The following is an 18,905-nucleotide window of genomic DNA, read 5'->3' as shown; positions in this document are numbered from 1 at the left end:
AMAAATGATGCCAGCTGATTCATGATTTCGACTGGCTGCGAAATTCTGCCTGCCTGTCTGTCTCATCCCGACTCCCGACAMGTTCATTACTATGGACAGCTGGAGATCAATTTGAATATTGAAACAATGTTGCAAATGTCAGAGAGACATAGTTGGCTAGCTAGCAAGCAAGGGATAAGAACATTGACAGCAAGGTTTATACAAATCTCCGCTGTTGAAAACTAAATGTTAGTCTAAAAGAAATGTGAGCTAATGTCACACCCATATGTTCACACCCATATTGATCAKGCCACACCTCGCCACACCCACCAAACGGGAGCAAACCGGAAACGTACCCGTGCACCGTTTTGGGGGAAATRTGTCGTTCAATACAAACGTAGCAAACGTTGGAGCGAACTGAACACACCCCTGCCTGCAGGTAGCTGTTCTGGCCCTGACAATGATTGGCTGCAGTGGGCGGGGTCACATATAGGTATTTCAGTCAACACAGACCAGAAATGTGTTAAAGAAAATATAAACGTAGAACGTGAAGCAATTCTCAAATAGCTTCTTTCAACTAATCGAGAGAAATCCCAGAGTGCAAAACACAACAGAAAAGGATAACATCAAGAAGAAGAAAACAGAATGGGATTTATTAATTGGATGGTGCTTTTTGCCTTGATAGGCATAAGCTTTCAGGTAAGAAGGATGCTTTTTTTTTTTTTACTGTGAAGCTATATACCTGTGCTATTTGTGTAGGACATAGCATATATTTCAAATACATTACTATTGCAATAACATCAGAAGAACATGAATAGTCTGTTGGAGGAAAAGGAATGAGCTATCTAGAGAGAACACTGCCTTATTGACTGGCATACCTGTCATCAGGTGTAAGATTAACCTTGAGTAGGGAACATTTTATAAAACTTCTCATGGTATGAACATTGTGTCATGTAATTTTTTTTACATTCCCTTAAATTATTATATATATTTTTCTTCTGTTTTTACTTCCTTATCTGTTTTTACTTCCAGAGTTCGGCTTCATCAGGTAAAACATTTATATTTTTGTCACATTACATGTACATTGCTAAACAGTCTACATTTTTCAACTGCAGAAAATGATGGTCGGATGAAAGTGGATTAAAATATGATTATTATGATTATTACACTGGAATGATCATGTAATTGTAGGTCATGTATGCAATAGTAGTGCTGTAATAGTTTCTAATTTGATCCAGACATTAACCCAGTATTTGACAATGATTCTGTCTCTCACATCATATAGAAATCACAGTGTCGATATTCACCGTAACATCTAAGAGTATGACCGTGCAGTGGAGCAGATGCTCAGGAGCCAGTTCCTACAAGATCACAGCAACCTCCAAGAACTCCCTGGATACCTCAGCCTTCGCCCAGTTCGGTGCCAACTCTGTGATGGGCTCCATCAACTCTCTAACCCCCAACAACATGTACATCATCAGGGCTGAGGCCATGGATAACAGCCTGAATGTTTTGAGCCAGGCTGAAGTAGAAGAGACCACCGGTAAATCAGTGTCTCCTATGTGACCCTAAGCCTTAGGGCCTAAGGAGATGATGGTGAAACAATAGGCTATACATTATGTTGTGATCTCGTAACATTCTGTTATTAATCTCCGCTCCAGGGCCAGTTCTGTTTTTCTCTCCCATCAGAGCTATAAGGGAATATAGAAAATCTGTCCTTAGAGCAATGTTAAGGGACAACCTCTCATAAGAAATCTGAAGTATATTATAACAGTTGGCTTATAGTGAAAATTAAAACCAGTTATGATTATTGTGGTGTAACTGGTTACAATCCTTACATTTTCATGTGGGTGTCTCCTTAAGTAAGTTTCAACAATTCCCTCTTCTTGTTTTTTTCTGTAGCTTCTGAGGTGCCCACCATCAACATGGCAACATCAAAACAGAGTGAGAGCATGACCGTGGAGTTCACTCAGGTGTCCGGTGCCACTTCCTACATCCTGCGTGCCGAGACCGCCGACATGTCCTTCTTCTGCGAAACCAAGGTGTCCTCTTCCCCTGGGACCGTGCTCAACCTTCAGGCCTACACCGACTACACTCTCAGTGTCATGTCCGTCAACAGCGGAGGCAGAAGCCAGCCTTCCCTCCCTGTGGTAGCAAAGACAGGTATTGTCCCTTGTACCTCACATTCACATTCACCGTCTGTTGGGGAAAGAAAAAAAACACAAGATTATGAAAGCCTAGTATAAAGAAATGAGTCATTGATAGGGAAAACAGTAACAACCTTTATCTCCAGTGCCCCCACCATAAGTCACTCGATCTCTTTGCTGAAGTAAATGAACCAAAGCCAGGAAGAGGATTGTAGCTACATACCTGACCTTAAAAACCTGATTTCAGATGAGGTATTGCAAATCCGGTACTTTCCTCTATTAGTGAGATGCTCTTGCTGCCCTGAGGAGGGAGGTATCCGCTGTAATTATATCTGACCCCTCTCCATACACAAAGAATAAACCTAACTGGGTTGACAACTGAGAACACTGCGTTGGTTACCCTGGGAGTAGGACCTGAGTTAGTCAGCCTATCRGATATCTTCATGTACCAAAACAAGCCACCAGCAGTTTCATCCTATTGTGTTGTGGTTTGACCTTCTTTAGAAGGCAGCGGAGAGGAAGAGAATTTTGATCGTCTCAAATCTCAGTCATATAGTACATTGTAATGTGATCCCACAGAACAGAAAATACACTTTAGAGCTTTCTGAATGATATCACACAATTAAAAGGCAAACCATGAACACCACCAACACAGACAAACAAATACACTCTCTACATAACATGTCTCATTGCTGTCTCTCTCCTAAAGTGGTTGCTGCGCCCAAGCTCAACTCCACCTCTCCCAGCAATGACACCATTGTGGTGGGGTGGGAGCCTGTGGACCACATTTTCCTGTACACCATTAGCATCATCATGGAGGGCTCAGACAGCAGGGTGAAGCTCAACACCACTGACACCAGCGTGACCTTCTCTGGCCTGGAGGCTGGGACAACCTATTGCATCAAGGGCAACGCCTGGGACCCCGAGAAAAGACAGGGAGACGACTTCACCGTCTGCCAGATCACACGTAAGGAAGAGAGGGGGATTTTTGGTTAGCAAGTACACTCTTCAGTGTTAGACTGCACTGTTACATTTTCTTCAGAAAATTTACCTTATCTAGCTTTATTTAACTTTCAGTAGATGAGGCTTTTTCAAGACCTGATGGGGATAGGGTGGAGCAAATGGCAAGCAAGAGCACCAATTTGTGCAGTATATTTGTAAGCACGTTTAGGATTCATCTAGGTCTGTACCTAATTGTGTGTGTGCTCATGTTGTTTCTCTCTCCTCCCTCCAGGTCCATGCATCCCTGTGCTCACTGAGTTGGAGGTGAGGATGGTGGGCTCTGAGGCTGGTCTGTCTGTGTCCTGGGCTCCATCTCAGGGGGCAGGGGAGTACCTGGCCTTCAGCTCCGAGGGGCTGAACTGTACCTCTACCACCGGCACCTGCACCCTGGCCCCCGTGGGGTGTGGCCAGAGACACACCGTCACCGTGACAGCCATCAACGAGGGAGGACCCAGCAGCATCCCTTCTGCTCCTGAGGAGTTCATCACCTGTGAGTAGACATATCAATCAATCAGTCAATCAATCAATCAAACAAACAAATCGATTGTTTGTTTTATGGCAGGCTTGTGACATCTAGTAATAGAAGACACAAACCTGCTATGTAAAGCACAGCATATTGATACATTTGAGATCATTCTACTATTTCATCAACACGTGAGATGCATATGTAAGGTACTAACAACACAGGAATTCATTTCTACCAACTGAGCCTGTGTGGCTCAGTTGGTAGAGCATGGCGCTTGCAACGCCAGGGTTGTGGGTTCATTCCCCACGGGGGGACCAGGATGAATATGTATGAACTTTCCAATTTGTAAGTCGCTCTGGATAAGAGCGTCTGCTAAATGACTTAAATGTAAATGAATAACTTGACCTTTAGCCACTATTACAGACATGTACTAACCATATAATGAACATCTAATAACTGCACACCCTGCCGTGTGTTTCCCTTCAGTCCCCTGCCCACCAGAGCCTCTGCGTGTGGAGGAGACCAAGGCAGGTAATTGCTCTGTGTTGTGGGACGCCATTCCCTACACCGACACCTACGTGGCCTTCATCAAGAGGGATGATGGTCAGGAGGAGAGGTGCAACACCAGCTCCACCAGCTGTAACTATCACTGCCAGTGTGGATACACCTACCTGATGACTGTGTTCGCCTTCAGCCCGGCTGGATCCAGCCCACCGGGCCCCGTGCTCAACTACACCACCTGTAAGTAGAAGCTTTACCTCTACAGTCTAGCGGTGTGCCGGTTCGAAGCCAGTCATTCACATAACCACACACTCTGCCCAGAGACCCAGCACACATAATGTGCCTCTGAAATCACGCCATTAAAAAAAAAAAAAACAGCTCACCCAAGTCTCATTCAGCTCATTGAATGGGGGATCTTAATAAATATGAATGCTGATCGATGTTCTTCAGATAGCCCACGTCAGTTCATATTAACAATGATATAAATACTGAAATAAATATATTCCATGTCTCTCTCTCTCTCTCTTTCTTTATGTCTTTTTACTCTCTCTCTACCTCTCTCTCTCTCTCTCTCTCTGTCCGTCCCCAGTACCCTGTTGTCCCGAGGATGTGTTCATCTCCCTGGCCTCCCCCGGCACCCTGGAGATCATGTGGTCAGCAGTGCGCGGGGCTGAGGTGTACGAGACGCGGGCGGTGGAAGGGTCAGAGGTCATCCTGTGTAACGACACGGCACCCGTGTGCGCTCTCTCCGACCTCACCTGTAACAGCCCCTACAGTGTGGTGGTGATCCCCTGTAATGAGATTAGAGGGTGCAACCACACCTGCAGATCACACACCAAGGAGACAGGTAACACAAACATATATTTTTTTAAATGCCACATAGACAAAGTGTCCGCTAACTAATCACATCATCAGTTTATTTGGATGAATGGGAAAACATGATGTGTGTCATTACACCCACAGGTAAAAGATCACTATGACGCTAACCCTCCCCATGCCACTTCCTCTCTCCTTTACTTTCTCTTTCTCAGCTCCCTGTATGCCAGAGATCCTGAATGTGACCCAGATTAACACCACCAGTGTCAATGTCAGCTTTAGTGCTCCCAACAGAGCAGGTGCCACCTACAAAGTGAGCGTAGTGGCCCAGGACAACAGAAACACCTGCACTTCCAGAGGAACTTCCTGTGAGATACTTGACCTACCCTGTGGCGAGGTCTATGAGGTCAGCGCCATAGCAACCACCACCGTGGGCGACAGTTTTCCCAGCTACAGTGTTCCACTGGAAACAGGTAGGGAACCATGGAAACCATATGGAGAAAGGGAAAGGTTTTGGTTAATTTGTTTGGACTACTGGTATCACTTGTTACTGGTGATGTTGTGGTGAACATTTTATAAAGTTGTTCATTCAGCTATCTGCAGATAGATTAAAAAAAATAAGTATACATTTCTCACAATTGTGCTTTCCATTTGTCCCGTAGCACCCTGTTGCCCGGCAACCCTTAACGTTGAACAGGTGACTCAGGCCATGACCAATGTCACCTGGTCGATGGCGAGAGGCACACACACCTACATGACCTCTCTGACCTCACCGAAAGGCAACGCCCGCTGCCACACCCTGGACACCCACTGCCTGATGGGATGCATCACCTGCGGAACAAACTACACCGTCAGCATGGAGGCCATCAGCCGCACTGGACACATGTCTGAGTGCACCTATCATGGCTTCTCATCCAGTGAGTGACAGATAGATTAATATATCCCAGCTTCTCATCCAATGAGTGAAAGACACAAGCACCTATCATAGCAACAATGGGACCACTGAGTCAGTGGAATGGAAAAATGGAAAACGTTCTAGGTGAATTACTGACTCTAGATGAATTACACACAATTCATTTCTATAGCATTAAGTTACAGAAGAGTGTCAAAGTTTGATCATAGCCAAGTACATTTTAACATCCACATACCATTGCGCCCTGCACAGTTGCCACTCTAGTGCCTTACTGAACCATCTTTCCCTCCCAGGTGCTTGTTGTCCATCGGGCGTGAAGCTGTACAGGATGGCCAACAACACGCTGCGTGTATACTGGCGTTCCACTGGCGGTCTCCATAACTACACGGCCAAGATGGTTGGTAGCCAGTCCAACTACACCTGCACCCCTCCCCCCGGGGGCAACACCTGTGAAGTGCCGGAGATCATGTGTGGGGACGTCTACAACGTAGTGGTGGCCCCTCTCACCCAGGACGGAGCCATGGTCCAGTTCTGCCCCCAGAGGATGTACTCAGGTAGGCTACTCAATACCACAATACCACTTGAAAGATCTACATAGATAATCTAAAAGGAAATTACATTAAAGTCAAGTTCATTTTTCTTTGTTTGTATAGCATGGTTTTACAAAGTCATTGGCATATACCAGATTATTATCCTCTCTAGGTTTCTTCCTAGGTTCTGGCCTTTCTAGGGAGTTTTTCCTAGCTACCGTGCTTCTACACCTGCATTGCTTGCTGTTTGGGGTTTTAGGCTGGGTTTCTGTACAGCACTTTGTGACGACAGCTGATGTAAGAAGGGCTTTACAAATACATTTGATTGATTAACATATTCTTGTCTGATTTCAGTTTCCTGCTCGGGAAGCAATGTTGGAATGGGTATGTTTTTGAGTACTTTTTCATAAATGATCTGTAGCCTAGTATTGGTTTTCACAGACTCAAGCCTATGGTATTTTGTGGGATAAAATGGAGGGGAAATTATGCATCAGTGCAAAATGTATTCACTTCTCTAACATTTCTCAAATATATTCTTTCCCACAGTAATCTATCGAGGAAAGAGAAGTCTGGACTAGCAGATGGTATGTATCATGCAATTTCTCATCAGCTTGAATCAGAGCACCCCTAGTACACAATCCAAACATACACTCATAATACTATAACTACTGCATTTACCATTATCTCCCAAAGTAGCTCCCGTGTCATCCCAGCTGAACACACTCTAGGAATAAATAGCCTTTGAGTGGCGGATCGAATCACAGCAGAGCACAACAGGAAGCATTAAACTGAATTTATGGGTCAATAAAAAACGTCCCCACCATGTCAGAGTGAATAGGGTTTTCAGCCATAGACCTTTATATACAGTATTTATATGTTTTATTGTCACATACACATTTCACTGCACCTATCCAGTGTACCAGGTATGAAGGTAAAACCCAGATGCAGAAGGCGTTGAATTAACAACGGGTTAATAATCCAACAGGTGCAGGCAATAGACAGGTCAAGGCTGGCAGGGGTCAGTAAACCAGAGGTGGGGCAACGGTACCGGACGGCAGGCAGGCAAAGGTCAATAATCCAGAGGTGGGGCAAAGGTACAGGTCGGCAGGCAGGCTCAGAGGCAGGCAGAGTGATCAGGCAGGCGGGCTCAGAGTCAGGACAGGCAAGGGTCAAAACCAGGAGGGTGAGAAAAAGACAGACTGGGAAAAGCAGGCGCAGAGAACAAAAACACTGGTTGACTTGACAGACAGACAAACAGAGAACACAGGTATAAATACACAGGGGATAATGGGGAAGATGGGCGACACCTGGAGGGGGGTGCAGACAATCACAAAGACAGGTGCAAAAGATCAGGGTGTGACAAGGTGTTATTTTACAGAGACCGCCATAGTACAGTTGAAGTAACATAATCGATACAGGGAAAATGAAACTTTCTATGAAATAGATAGTTGATATAAAACACTATTATGAGAATTATAAAAACTGACTCAGATAGCCACCTCCCTACTACAAGTCTCCACCTTACAACAGGAGCAGACTGGCCATCTGGCATTTCGTGCAAATGTTTTGCCCAATGGGCCTGTCTAACTTGTTTTTTTGGGGGGTTAAATTATAATTATCTGGCTAATAACACAGGCCTCAAGGGGAAAAAATGGTCCGGTGTGAGGGCCTTGAGGGGAGAAAATGGTCCAGTGTGGGTGCCTCAAGATAAAAATGGGCTGGTATGTTAGAAATGCCATAGCCAATTTCTGGTCCTGCCTTACAATGACTAATGTGTGTAGGATGGGTGCCCAACAAATATACTCATATCTTTAGAGTGTAAATGTGAGTCCTATGGAGTGCATTGCTGTAATGGTTCTCTCGGGATTAAGAGCAGCAGTTTCCCTCTGTTGATCATACACAGACATTGCAAGGAAGGCAACATTTTCACATTACATTTGAGTTCACAGTGAAATTTTCACTTGACTCATTAAAAGTCAACTGCCCCTTAGAACAGCTCCGTGAAATCAGCAACATCGTGCAAAAAGCTTCAAAATAAAATTCCCTCCTCTACTTGAACACAAGTTCACAAATCGTAGTATATTTTGCCTGTTTTAAAGGGCTAATCAGCACCTGCTACATCCATTTTTGGATATATAAATGAATTGTATGTACCCATTGATACTTGAAGAATATAACTTATAAATGCCTCATAAGTTTAGTTCAAATGTCTTACCCCATCAGAATCCAAAATATAAGCTTTTTTTTACTCCAATGTTAGTAAACAAAGAAAATGTAAACAAATAAAATATAGCCTCAAAACATGGTTAAAACTATAACATTGATATCATTGATGGTCAATCCTTGCATCCATAGCTCTGTCTATGAATTTGAGTGATACAATTTCTCCAGCCCCATACCTCAGCTTTTTACTGAACCAGGGGCGGGGAAGCCGCTTTGCTGTTGTTTCGACTGCTGATTGCTGCTTTAAGATGCGTTCTGTTTCTCTAATCCTACCCTCTACCTTTCATGCTATTTCAGAGCTATTGAGGCTTATTGTTGAGTTCTAGTGGTTATTTGTAAATAGGCGCTCTGCCAAGGTGGGTAAATGAAATAAAATATGCAATCAGTACATGTTCAAAAACGTAATTAACATTAGGTAAATCAGGGGACAACAAAATGTGTATTAAAAAAGCAATGCTAAATATGTTAGTTGAAAAGGAATTAATGATTGGAAGTTCAATAATCTTCATTAAATAATATCTGAGTAATAGTTGAATTTCTATTCCGCTAGATGACACTTTCCCCCATGCTCCTCCCAGTCAGAGGTCTGAGGATTCAGAAACAAAATAGTTTATGCTCTTGAAACGCATCTGTGCATTGGTAGATCAGTTCTGTTACACTGCTATAAACTTATTATTACTGTTACAGAATGTTATGGACACTTTTAACATTAGAAATTGTTATTACATTGTTAAAACGACAGACCTACACTGTGAAAGTCTTTAGATTCTTTCAAATGAATATTTGTTTGAAAAGTTTACATCAATTGGACAGACAGCACTTACACTACCGTTGAAAGAAAAGCAAAACATTTTGTTCATTAAAATACAGTGTAAACATTGTTAATGTTGTAAATGACTATTGTAGCTGGAAACGGATGATTTTTAATGGAATATCTACATAGGTGTACAGAGGCCCATTATCAGCAACCATCACTGCTGTGTTCCAATGGCACGTTGTGTTAGCTAATCCAAGTTTATCATTTGAAAAGGCTAATTGATCATTAGAAAACCCTTTTGCAATTATGTTAGCACAGCTGAAAACTGTAGTGCTGATTATAGAAGCAATAAAACTGGCCTTCTTTAGTTGAGTATCTGGAGCATCAGCATTTGTGGGTTCGATTACAGGCTCAAAATGGCCAGAACCAAAGCCCTTTCTTCTGAAACTCGGCAGTCTATTCTTGTTCTGAGAAATGAAGGCTATTCCATGCAAGAAATTGCCATGAAACTGAAGATCTCATACAACACTGTGTACTACTCCCTTCATAGAACAGCGAAAAACTGCCTCTAACCAGAATAGAAAGAGGAGTGGGAGGCCCCAGTCGAAGGCCTTAAAGACAATTTCAGTATATTCAGAGACAATGATCAGCACTACAACGTTTTTATGGTTATTACTTGGCCTTGGTTATTACCTGACCTTACTGGTAATCTCTGAACATCTTGACTGATGATCTTGCCTTAATGGCCACACGTACTCATGAAATCTTCACCCGGCAAAGCCAGAAGAGGACTTTGCCACCCCTCCAAGCCTGGTTCCTCTCTAGGTTTGTTCTTAGGTTCCTGCCTTCTGGGGAGATTTTCTTAGCCACTGTGCTTCTACATTGCTTGCTCTTTGGGGTTTTTGGCTGAGTATCTGTAAAGCACTGTAAAGAGCTTTATAAAATTCATTTGATTGATTGATTGATCTACACGTTTGCTTCTGTACCATTTAAACTAAATAAGTTATWGCACTATACAGCTATTTGCTACTGTATTATTAATTATATACATTTGTTGCCACTAAAGCGGGCGATGTAGAATCTCCAGACACTCTGTTAACAGGATCTGGTGTCATACTATGAAGATTTATGTAATTCGATCGTTTTTTTGAGGAAAACCTATTGTCAACTGTTCCCAAAACATTTTCATTATAGCAATATACAGCTATTTGCCACTGTATTGTTAATTCTATAGAAGTTGTCTCCAATAAAGGGGGGTGATTTGGAGTCCTCAGACACCCCGCTAATCAGATCTGGTGACAAACTATGAAGATTTGCAATCAGTGATTGATATGGAGGGGGACTGGAAGGCCTTCATGGCAAAATCACTGATATCAAATAATTTGACAAATGCTCCAACATCCTCTTCTATACACGTGAGAGAGAGCAAGAAWGAGAGAAAAGGTTGAAACAGCAGGTCCCAGACAAGGTATCCACTGGGCACAGACGTCAATTCAACATCTATTCCACGTTGGTTCAACGTAATTTCATTGAAATGACATTGAAACAACGTTGATTCAACTAGTGTGTGCCCAGTGGGTAGCATGCCCGGTGAAACAGGTCAGGGGTCCACAGCGGCAGGCAGAACTGGATCCACAGATCACGTGAACATAATGTTTTTAGGTTCTAAGAGGCATTGTGAACCTAACTTCTCTTATTTTAAATGGTTATGAGTCAGAAACATGAATTCTAGTGTCAAAATGTACTACAAAGTGTTAATAGGATAATTTGGGTCATAAAGTCAGTCTTGTCCAAAACTGAGTTTTGTGAGTTCGTCACCACTTACTGGAGGGTTGGGTATGGATTACGATCATGTCCACTTGCCCAGTGTCCACTAACACAAGAGAAGCAGTTGTGCTGATTGCACTCCATCTAGCCTCTGCTGAGTCTCCAACAACCAGATGTTCCGGCTTTCAGAGGAAGTGGAAAGAGAGCCTGTGACTTGACTTCCGCTTTGGGTAGTGCTAAGCAATTAACCAAAATGTTGGTTATTTTAACTTTTTTAACCAATGTGCATAGGTGCTTGACTTGGACTGAAATAGTTGCCGGTACAATTTTTTGGTGCCAGTACCGTTTATATTAAAGTGCAGGAGCTCCTGCCCAAGTCAAGTACTGTGCTTAGGTAAAAAGACCAATAATGTCCATTTGGAACACAGACAAGTAGACCAAAATCTGATTGGGTGCCCACGCCCCCTGATATTCACCTGCAATTCTACATCATGAGCATTGTAACTGTGGCAGCTACAACAGGGAGCTCCATAATCTTTCTACCACCGCGGCAGAATGAAGTTTATGACTGGTTTAGTAAGGGACCGGGACCAAGGCGATTGGATGCGCTTTTGTAAAGAAACGCCCCTCATGATTAAAGGGGAGTGCAGCCACGGCACATTGGACAGGCACAGCATCATTTCTCAAAGTTTGTACAGACAGATTGAATTTCATTATAGAAGAGGTGCATAAAACGCATCCTCCAATTGCAACATCTGCCTATATGCCCACACATCTTGTTAAAAAATACATCTAAAATGTTTAATACCTTGACACCAAGTTAGGCATACCTAATTTCAAAATAGGCCATTGTCACTGTAAATCGTGAATGATAATTCTTCACGTTTTACCGGTGAAATAGCCAAACTGCATGCCAATCATTTGATCTCAATCAGTTTAATGGGAATATTCATTTAGATCTTCTTGAATAACTGTTTCATGAGCAAATTAAAGCGCGTGGAGTTAACAAACTATTACCATTTCTTGTAGGCCTATTTTGTTTCAATCAAAGCCTGCACGCGTTAAGTTTTGGCTACATCAATCCACCAGTTCCATTCATAACCGCGGGAAGTAGGGGTGCTGAGGGTAGGGGTGCTGACCCCTACCCTCAGTAGGCCCCTACCCTAGTTTTACAGCTTGCCGATGATGAAGTTGTAGACATGTTATTGTTCTCAGAAATCAGTCCTGAGCACACAGCCAGACTTTCCCGACTAGATAGAATGCTAAGCAGTTCACTGACCAGTTTTTCATGCACATGTTTTAACTTCAGAAATACTGCACCAAAGACCTTAGCTCGATGTCAAATTGCACTACTAAGACCTCTAAAACGTCTAAATTAGTTACAGATTTTTTGACTGATCTTAAATTAATTCAGACTATTTTAAGGAAATGGCTATGCTGTTGCTATCGTGACTCAGGAGGGACAAACAGAACCTGCCAGGGTACAATATCCAAACATAACACACCCACATCAAACCACACCACCAAACTCTCGTTTGGCTTCAGTTCATCATTACTTGATGAGCAATCTTCAAAACCGGGCCAAATCAGGAAGTGCAGTTGCCCTTTTAACATGCATAATTCATTTGATTGTTTAAAATGTTATTCTTCTCTGCTTTCACAGTTCCCAGTCCCGTAGATATCAGGAGGAGCAGAGACAAGCTTCCCATCCTCATTCCCCCAACATGTCTACCAATCCCCAAGAGGAAGTGAACCTCTCTACAAAATATCCCAGCCTAAATTATAGCTTCGTTTAAGACCTGTTTTTTGGATGTGCAAAACATTTACAGTTACTGATCTGAACAAATATACTGAATTTAACAACAAATTCATCCTGAATAAGTAGCTTTATTTTTATTTTTATCTAACACTTTTTTTATTAAGTGTTTTCATCATTGTTTTTAATAAGAATGAGAAATTAAATGTTTTTATTTGGATAAATGTCAGCAAAATGCAATAAAAAGTACCAACTATTAATGCTACTTAAAAGATAAGTAGTTACCAGACTAAATGTGGATTAAATATATTAAAGTAGATGTGTATTCAGAATGTTCCACATTTAAATCCATGTATTGATTGTACAAAAGTTTACAGAATTGTACATCATGCACAGTAATTGAAATGTTTGATATTAAAACTGAAACTCAAATGGCAACTATCGATCATTAATTGGAAATGTAAAAAACAAAGATGAACAACATTTAATAATTGAAGTAGAGTAGCCTTTCCTGCAGTCAAATGACCAAATCGTCCTCTAATGGCCTCATGGGTGGAATGTTATTAATATTTTTTATAAAAAAATTGAAGTCGAAAATCCAGTGTTTCTATGTCAAACAGTTTCGTTATATTTTTGTCTTCTGTGATGTACAGTGCATTCGGAAAGTATTCAGACCCCTTGACTTTTTCCACATTTTGTTACATTACAGTCTTTTTCTAAAGTGGATTAAATAAAATGTTCCTCATCAATCTACACACAATACTCCATAATGACAAAGCTAAAACAGGTTTTTAKAAATGTTTGCAAATGTATTAAAAATGAAAAAGTATTCAGACCCTTTGCAATGAGACTTGAAATTGAGCTCAGGTACATCCTCCTTCCATTGATCAGCCTTGAGATGTTTCTACAACTTGATTGGAGTCCATCTGTCCATCTTAAATTGATTGGACATGATTTGGAAAGGCACACACCTGTCTATATAAGGTCACACAGTTGACAGTGCATGTCAGAGCAAAAACCAAGCCATGAGAAATTGTCCGTAGAGCTTTGAGACAGAATTGTGTAGAGGCACAGATCTGGGGAAGAGTACCAAAACATTTCTGCAGCATTGAATGTCCCCAAGAACACAGTGTTCCCATCATTCTTAAATGGAAGAAGTTTGGAACCACTCTTCCTAGAGCTGGCCGCCCAGCAAAACTGATCAATCGGGGGAGAAGGGCCTTGGTCAGGGAGGTGACCAAGAACCCGATGGTCACTGATTTAGCTGCAGAGTTCCTCTGTGGAGATGGGAGAACCTTCCAGAAGGACAACCATCTCTGCAGCACTCCACCAATCAAGCCTTTATGGTAGAGTGGCCAGATGGAAGCCACTCCTCAGTAAAAGGCACATGACAGCCTGCTTGGAGTTTGCCAAAAGGCACCTAAAGGACTCTCAGACCATGAGATTGAACTCTTTGGCCTGAATGCCAAGCATCACATCTGGAGGAAACCTGGCACCATCCCTACAGGGAAGCATGGTGGTGGCAGCAGCATGCTGTGGGGATGTTTTTCAGTGGCAGGGTCTGGGAAGACTAGTCAGAATTGAGGGAAATATGAACGGAGCAAAGTACAGAGAGATCCTCGAAGAAAACCTGCTCCAGAGCGCTCAGGACCTCAGACTGGGGCTACGGTTCACCTTCCAACAGGACAACGACCCTAAGCACACAGCCAAGACAATGCAGGAGTGGCTTCCGGACAAGTCTCTGAATGTCCTTGAGTGGCCTAGCCATAGCTCGGACTTGAACCTGATCTAACATCGCTGGAGAGACCTGAAAATAGCTGTGCAGCGATGCTCCCCATCCAACCTGACAGAGCTTGAGAGGATCTGCAAAGAAGAATGGGAGAAACTCCCCAAATACAGGTGTGCCAAGCTTGTAGCATAATACCCATGAAGACTCTAGGCTGTAATCACCTCCAAAGGTGCTTCAACCAAGTACTGAGTAAAGGGTCTGAATACTTATGTAAATGTGATATTTCAGTTAAAATTGTTGTATACATTTTCAAAAATTTCTAAAAACCAGTTTTTGCTTTGTTATTATAGGGTAATGTGTGTAGATTGATGAGGGGAATTGAAAAAAAATCAATTTTAGAATAAGGCTGTAACGTAACAAAATGTGGAAAAAGTGAAGCGGTCTGAATACTTTCCGAATGTACTGTATATAAAATATAATATTGGGATGCAAACTCAAAATTGAATGCATTCCAACTCTTTTTATAATTTTTTTATTATCCCATAACCATGTGAGGTGTATACTTTCGTTTCAAAGTAGATTTGTTTAAGACTACCAAGGAATACTCTGTGTGACCCTGATTTAGCCCACTGSAGTAAAAGATTACTCCCAAGTATTCTGCCTCCTGGGTGTATGTTATGGGTGTTGAATTGTGCAAATTAGACAAGAGGAGCAACCCAACAAACACACAACCATGACACAATGTTGCCATAACATTGCATCCATGTTGTGTGGTGGTTGTACACTATTGCATGTTCCACCTGTCTGATTGTAAGCCCTCTCTGAGTTCTGTCATTTATTCCCAGGATGAACCATAAGAATAAAACTGTTTGGAGTATGTATTTTTGGATTGTATAAAACTGTTGCATATTCCTTTCAATAAAACACATTCCTTACATGAATTATTTGTTGTTTAGATATTTGTAATATAATTGGAGAGATTGATAAAAAGAGGTCAGGCTGTTACAGAAAATGACTTTCCAAACCTAACCCCATCATGCTTCACTTCCAGCACCACACTCCTTGATGGACTTGCAGACAATCCAATCACCACTCATTTCCCTTACACTCCCAATCAACCGTGGCTGGACTTCCTCTCACACTTCCTTCAATAAATGSACACATTTCTGAAGGTCCTATGGGTACTCAACTTTGAAGCTCTCGAAACCACAAYCTGGCTGCAACCAATTCCAATATGTTCTTGCTGTGTTGTTCTTCATACAGCGTGAAATCTATTTAATTACATAATCAAATGCAAATTAGCATTTCGTACAAACATTAATGCARTAACTCCTAAGAAAGCGTATTCTGAAGTGATAAAACATTTTTAACAAATGAACAACGTAATGCATTCATCATCTCTAGGGCCAGTAACCGGAGGGTTRTCGGTTCAAATCCCAGGGCTGACGGGGAAATTTTGTGGGAGTGAGCTGGCAACCAGTGGGTTTCTGACATCGGAATCTCAGGTGCCACCTGCTRCCGTTAAGCCYTTGAGCAAGACACTTATAACCCTTAAACTGCTGCTCTGCCGCTGATTTTTTTGCTGCCTCCAGGGCTGTTAAATTACAGGCCAGAAAACCAAAGACTCTTCGTTTTTTGTTTCTACCTCGTAGTTAATTACACTCACCTGTGTCCCAATCTGAATTAATCCCTTGTTAGAAACAGGATGAAAAACCCGAAGTGTGTCGGCCCTCCAGGACTGACATTGAATAGCCCTAAGCCTCTCGTGTGTGGCATGCGTGGTGCCTGGGAATAGCATACATTTCCAATTCCACATTGGACAATAAGTTGTTATCTACATTTAAGTACCGCGTCACAGAGGAATATCCTTGGTCTTCCATTCCAGGAGGAACATGTGCTGGCCTATTACCTTTTCAGGGAGTAAGTTTTGATTGGCAATGGGTGGTTCCTGTTATGAACCTCATAACTAGCCTACATATATTGTTGCACTCGCTTGTCTAGGTCCTAGGCCTAGTGACATGGTCTGTAACCTAAATGAATGTGTGCTTTTACAGTGAAGTGAAAAAGTATTTGCCCCATTTTATTTTCTAAATTTTTGATATTGAATGTTATCAGATCTTCAAGCAAAAACCTAATATTAGATAAAGGGAACATGAGTTTTCAAATAACACAAAACAAAGTACACTTATTTTATTTAGTTAATTAATAATGTGATAACCCCATCTGTGGTATCCAATTGGTAGTAGTTACAGTCTTGTCTCATCGCTGCAACTCACGTACGACTCGGAGAGTGAAGGTCGAGAGCCATGCGTCCTCAGAAACACAACCCAACCTAGCCGCACTGCTTCTTGACACAATGCACATCCAACCCGGAACCAGCCGCACCAATGTGTCGGAGGAAAAACCGTAAACCTGGCGACCTGGTCAGCGTGCACCGCGCCCGGCCCACCACGGGAGTCGCTAGTGCGCGATGAGACAAGGATATCCCTGCCGGCCAAAACCTCCCTACCCGGAAGACGCTGGCCAACTGTGCGTCGCCCCATGGACCTCCAGGTCGCAGCTGGCTGCGAAAGAGCCTGGGCTCGAACCCAGAATCTCTGGTGGCACAGCTAGCACTTCGATGCAGTGCCTTAGTCCACTGCGCCACCCGGAGGCCTCGCCCCCATTCTCGCCGACACAGCTGCAGTGGAGCAGGTTGAGAGGTTCAAGTTCCTTGGTGTCCACATCAACCAAACTAACATGGTCCAAGCACACCAAGACAGTAGTGAAGAGGGCATGACAAAACCTATTCCCCCTCAAGAGACTGAAAAGATTTGGCATGGGTCCTCAGATCCTCAAAAGGTTCTTCAGCTGCACCATCGAGAGCATCCTGACTGGTTGCATCACTGCCTGGTATGGCAACTGCTCGGCATCCGACCGCAAGGCACTACAGAGGGTAGTGCGTACTGCCCAGTACTTCACTGGGCCAAGCTTCCCGCCATCCAGGACCTCTATACCAGCGCGTGTCAGAGGAAGGCCCTAAAAATTATCAAAGACCCTAGCCACCCAGTCATAGACTGTTCCTCTGCTACCACACGGCAAGTGGTACCGCAGGGCCAAGTCTAGGTCCAAAAGGTTCTTAACAGCTTCTACCACCAAGCCATAAGACTCCTGAACATCTAATCAAATGGCTACCCAGACTATTTGCATCCCCCCCCCCCCTTTTGCACTGCTGCAACTCTCTGTTATCTATTCATAGTCACAGCCACTTTAATAACTCTACCTACATGTACATATTACCTCAACTAACCAGTGCACCCGCATCATTGACTCTGTACAGGTACCCCCCTGTGCATAGTATCGTTATTGCTATTTTACTGCCGCTCTTGAATTAATTGTTACTTTGATTTCTAATTCTCACTCATATTTTTTTTAAACTGCATTGTTGGTTAGGGGCTCGTAAGTAAGCATTTCACTGTAAAGTCTAAACCTGTTGTATTCGGTGCACGTGACTAATAAAATTTKATTTTGATTTGACATTCCTTACATTAAGCAAATAAGACGCCACAATTTTCTTGTTTTTAATTTACGGATAGCCAGGCCAGATCAGAGGCAGAATGGATGACCAGGGATTCTCTCTTGATAAGTGTGTGAATTKGACCATTTTCCTGTCCTGCTAAGCATTTGAAATGTAACAAGAATTTTTGGTGTCAGGGAAAATGTATGGAGTAAAAAGTACATTTATTTTCTTTATGAATGTAGTGGAGTAAAAGTTCTCAAATACAAATGACAGATACCCCCCMAAAAACTACTTAAGTAGTACTTTAAAGTATTTTTACTTAAGTACTTTACACCACTGCGCCCAAGAGGCAGCCCTGTTCCAAAACTAATATAATCAACTTTCACCCGGTGCAAAACTGTCTGTGTTTTCTAGTTGAAGAGGAACAGGTTTGGCCAGAACGGTGTTCACCTAAAGCCTCTTCTCAAGGGCCTGCCCCTGCTGTTGTCCTTGAAAAACCCTTTAGAGCCTGAATTTAGAAGAGGTTACAGAGACCGAGAGCACCAGTAGCAGCCAGACATCAGATGACGACACAGACACCTAGCGTGGCTTGCACGGATTGCACTCTTCTTGCTCATTCACAAGAGACTGGTCATACAGACACTGGTGTGACAGAGGGTTCAGAGGTGACGCCTTCCTGAGGGCTTTTCTTTCTTTCTGCTTTTTCTTTTCTTTCTTTCGATACGTTTTTGTCTTTTCCCAGGAGCTAAAATGTCAATTGAACACAAAACACATCAGAATTGTTATTTTGTTTTGGCAAATCAACAACGACGATTTAACT

General features: G+C 42.6%; 1 protein-coding gene across 1 annotated transcript; it reads left to right on the top strand.

Annotated features, from left to right (window-relative positions):
* Positions 1-1,269: 1,269 nt before the first annotated feature.
* On the top strand, positions 1,270-15,527 carry LOC111971226 (fibronectin type III domain-containing protein 7). The gene is made up of 12 exons (XM_023998008.2): positions 1,270-1,522; positions 1,882-2,142; positions 2,836-3,093; positions 3,361-3,618; positions 4,081-4,335; positions 4,685-4,942; positions 5,127-5,384; positions 5,574-5,828; positions 6,118-6,378; positions 6,709-6,738; positions 6,901-6,938; positions 12,765-15,527. Exons 1-11 carry the CDS (start codon positions 1,303-1,305, stop codon positions 6,930-6,932), a joined length of 2,346 nt encoding a protein of 781 aa, XP_023853776.1. The 5' UTR covers positions 1,270-1,302; the 3' UTR covers positions 6,933-6,938; positions 12,765-15,527.
* Positions 15,528-18,905: the final 3,378 nt, after the last annotated feature.

This window comes from Salvelinus sp. IW2-2015, linkage group LG13, assembly GCF_002910315.2.
Source record: "Salvelinus sp. IW2-2015 linkage group LG13, ASM291031v2, whole genome shotgun sequence".
In the NCBI taxonomy this organism is placed as follows: domain Eukaryota; kingdom Metazoa; phylum Chordata; class Actinopteri; order Salmoniformes; family Salmonidae; genus Salvelinus; species Salvelinus sp. IW2-2015.
The sequence above is the reverse complement of the archived record's forward strand: the minus strand, read 5'-3'. Positions and strand labels throughout refer to the sequence as shown.

Excerpts from the sequence above, each read along its gene's own strand:
- LOC111971226 (XM_023998008.2), top strand. The coding sequence starts at position 1,303 with ATGACCGTGCAGTGGAGCAGATGCTCAGGAGCCAGTTCCTACAAGATC. Across the intron at positions 3,094-3,360 it reads CACCGTCTGCCAGATCACAC|GTCCATGCATCCCTGTGCTC; the intron begins GTAAGGAAGAGA and ends TCCTCCCTCCAG. Across the intron at positions 6,739-6,900 it reads GGGAAGCAATGTTGGAATGG|TAATCTATCGAGGAAAGAGA; the intron begins GTATGTTTTTGA and ends TCTTTCCCACAG.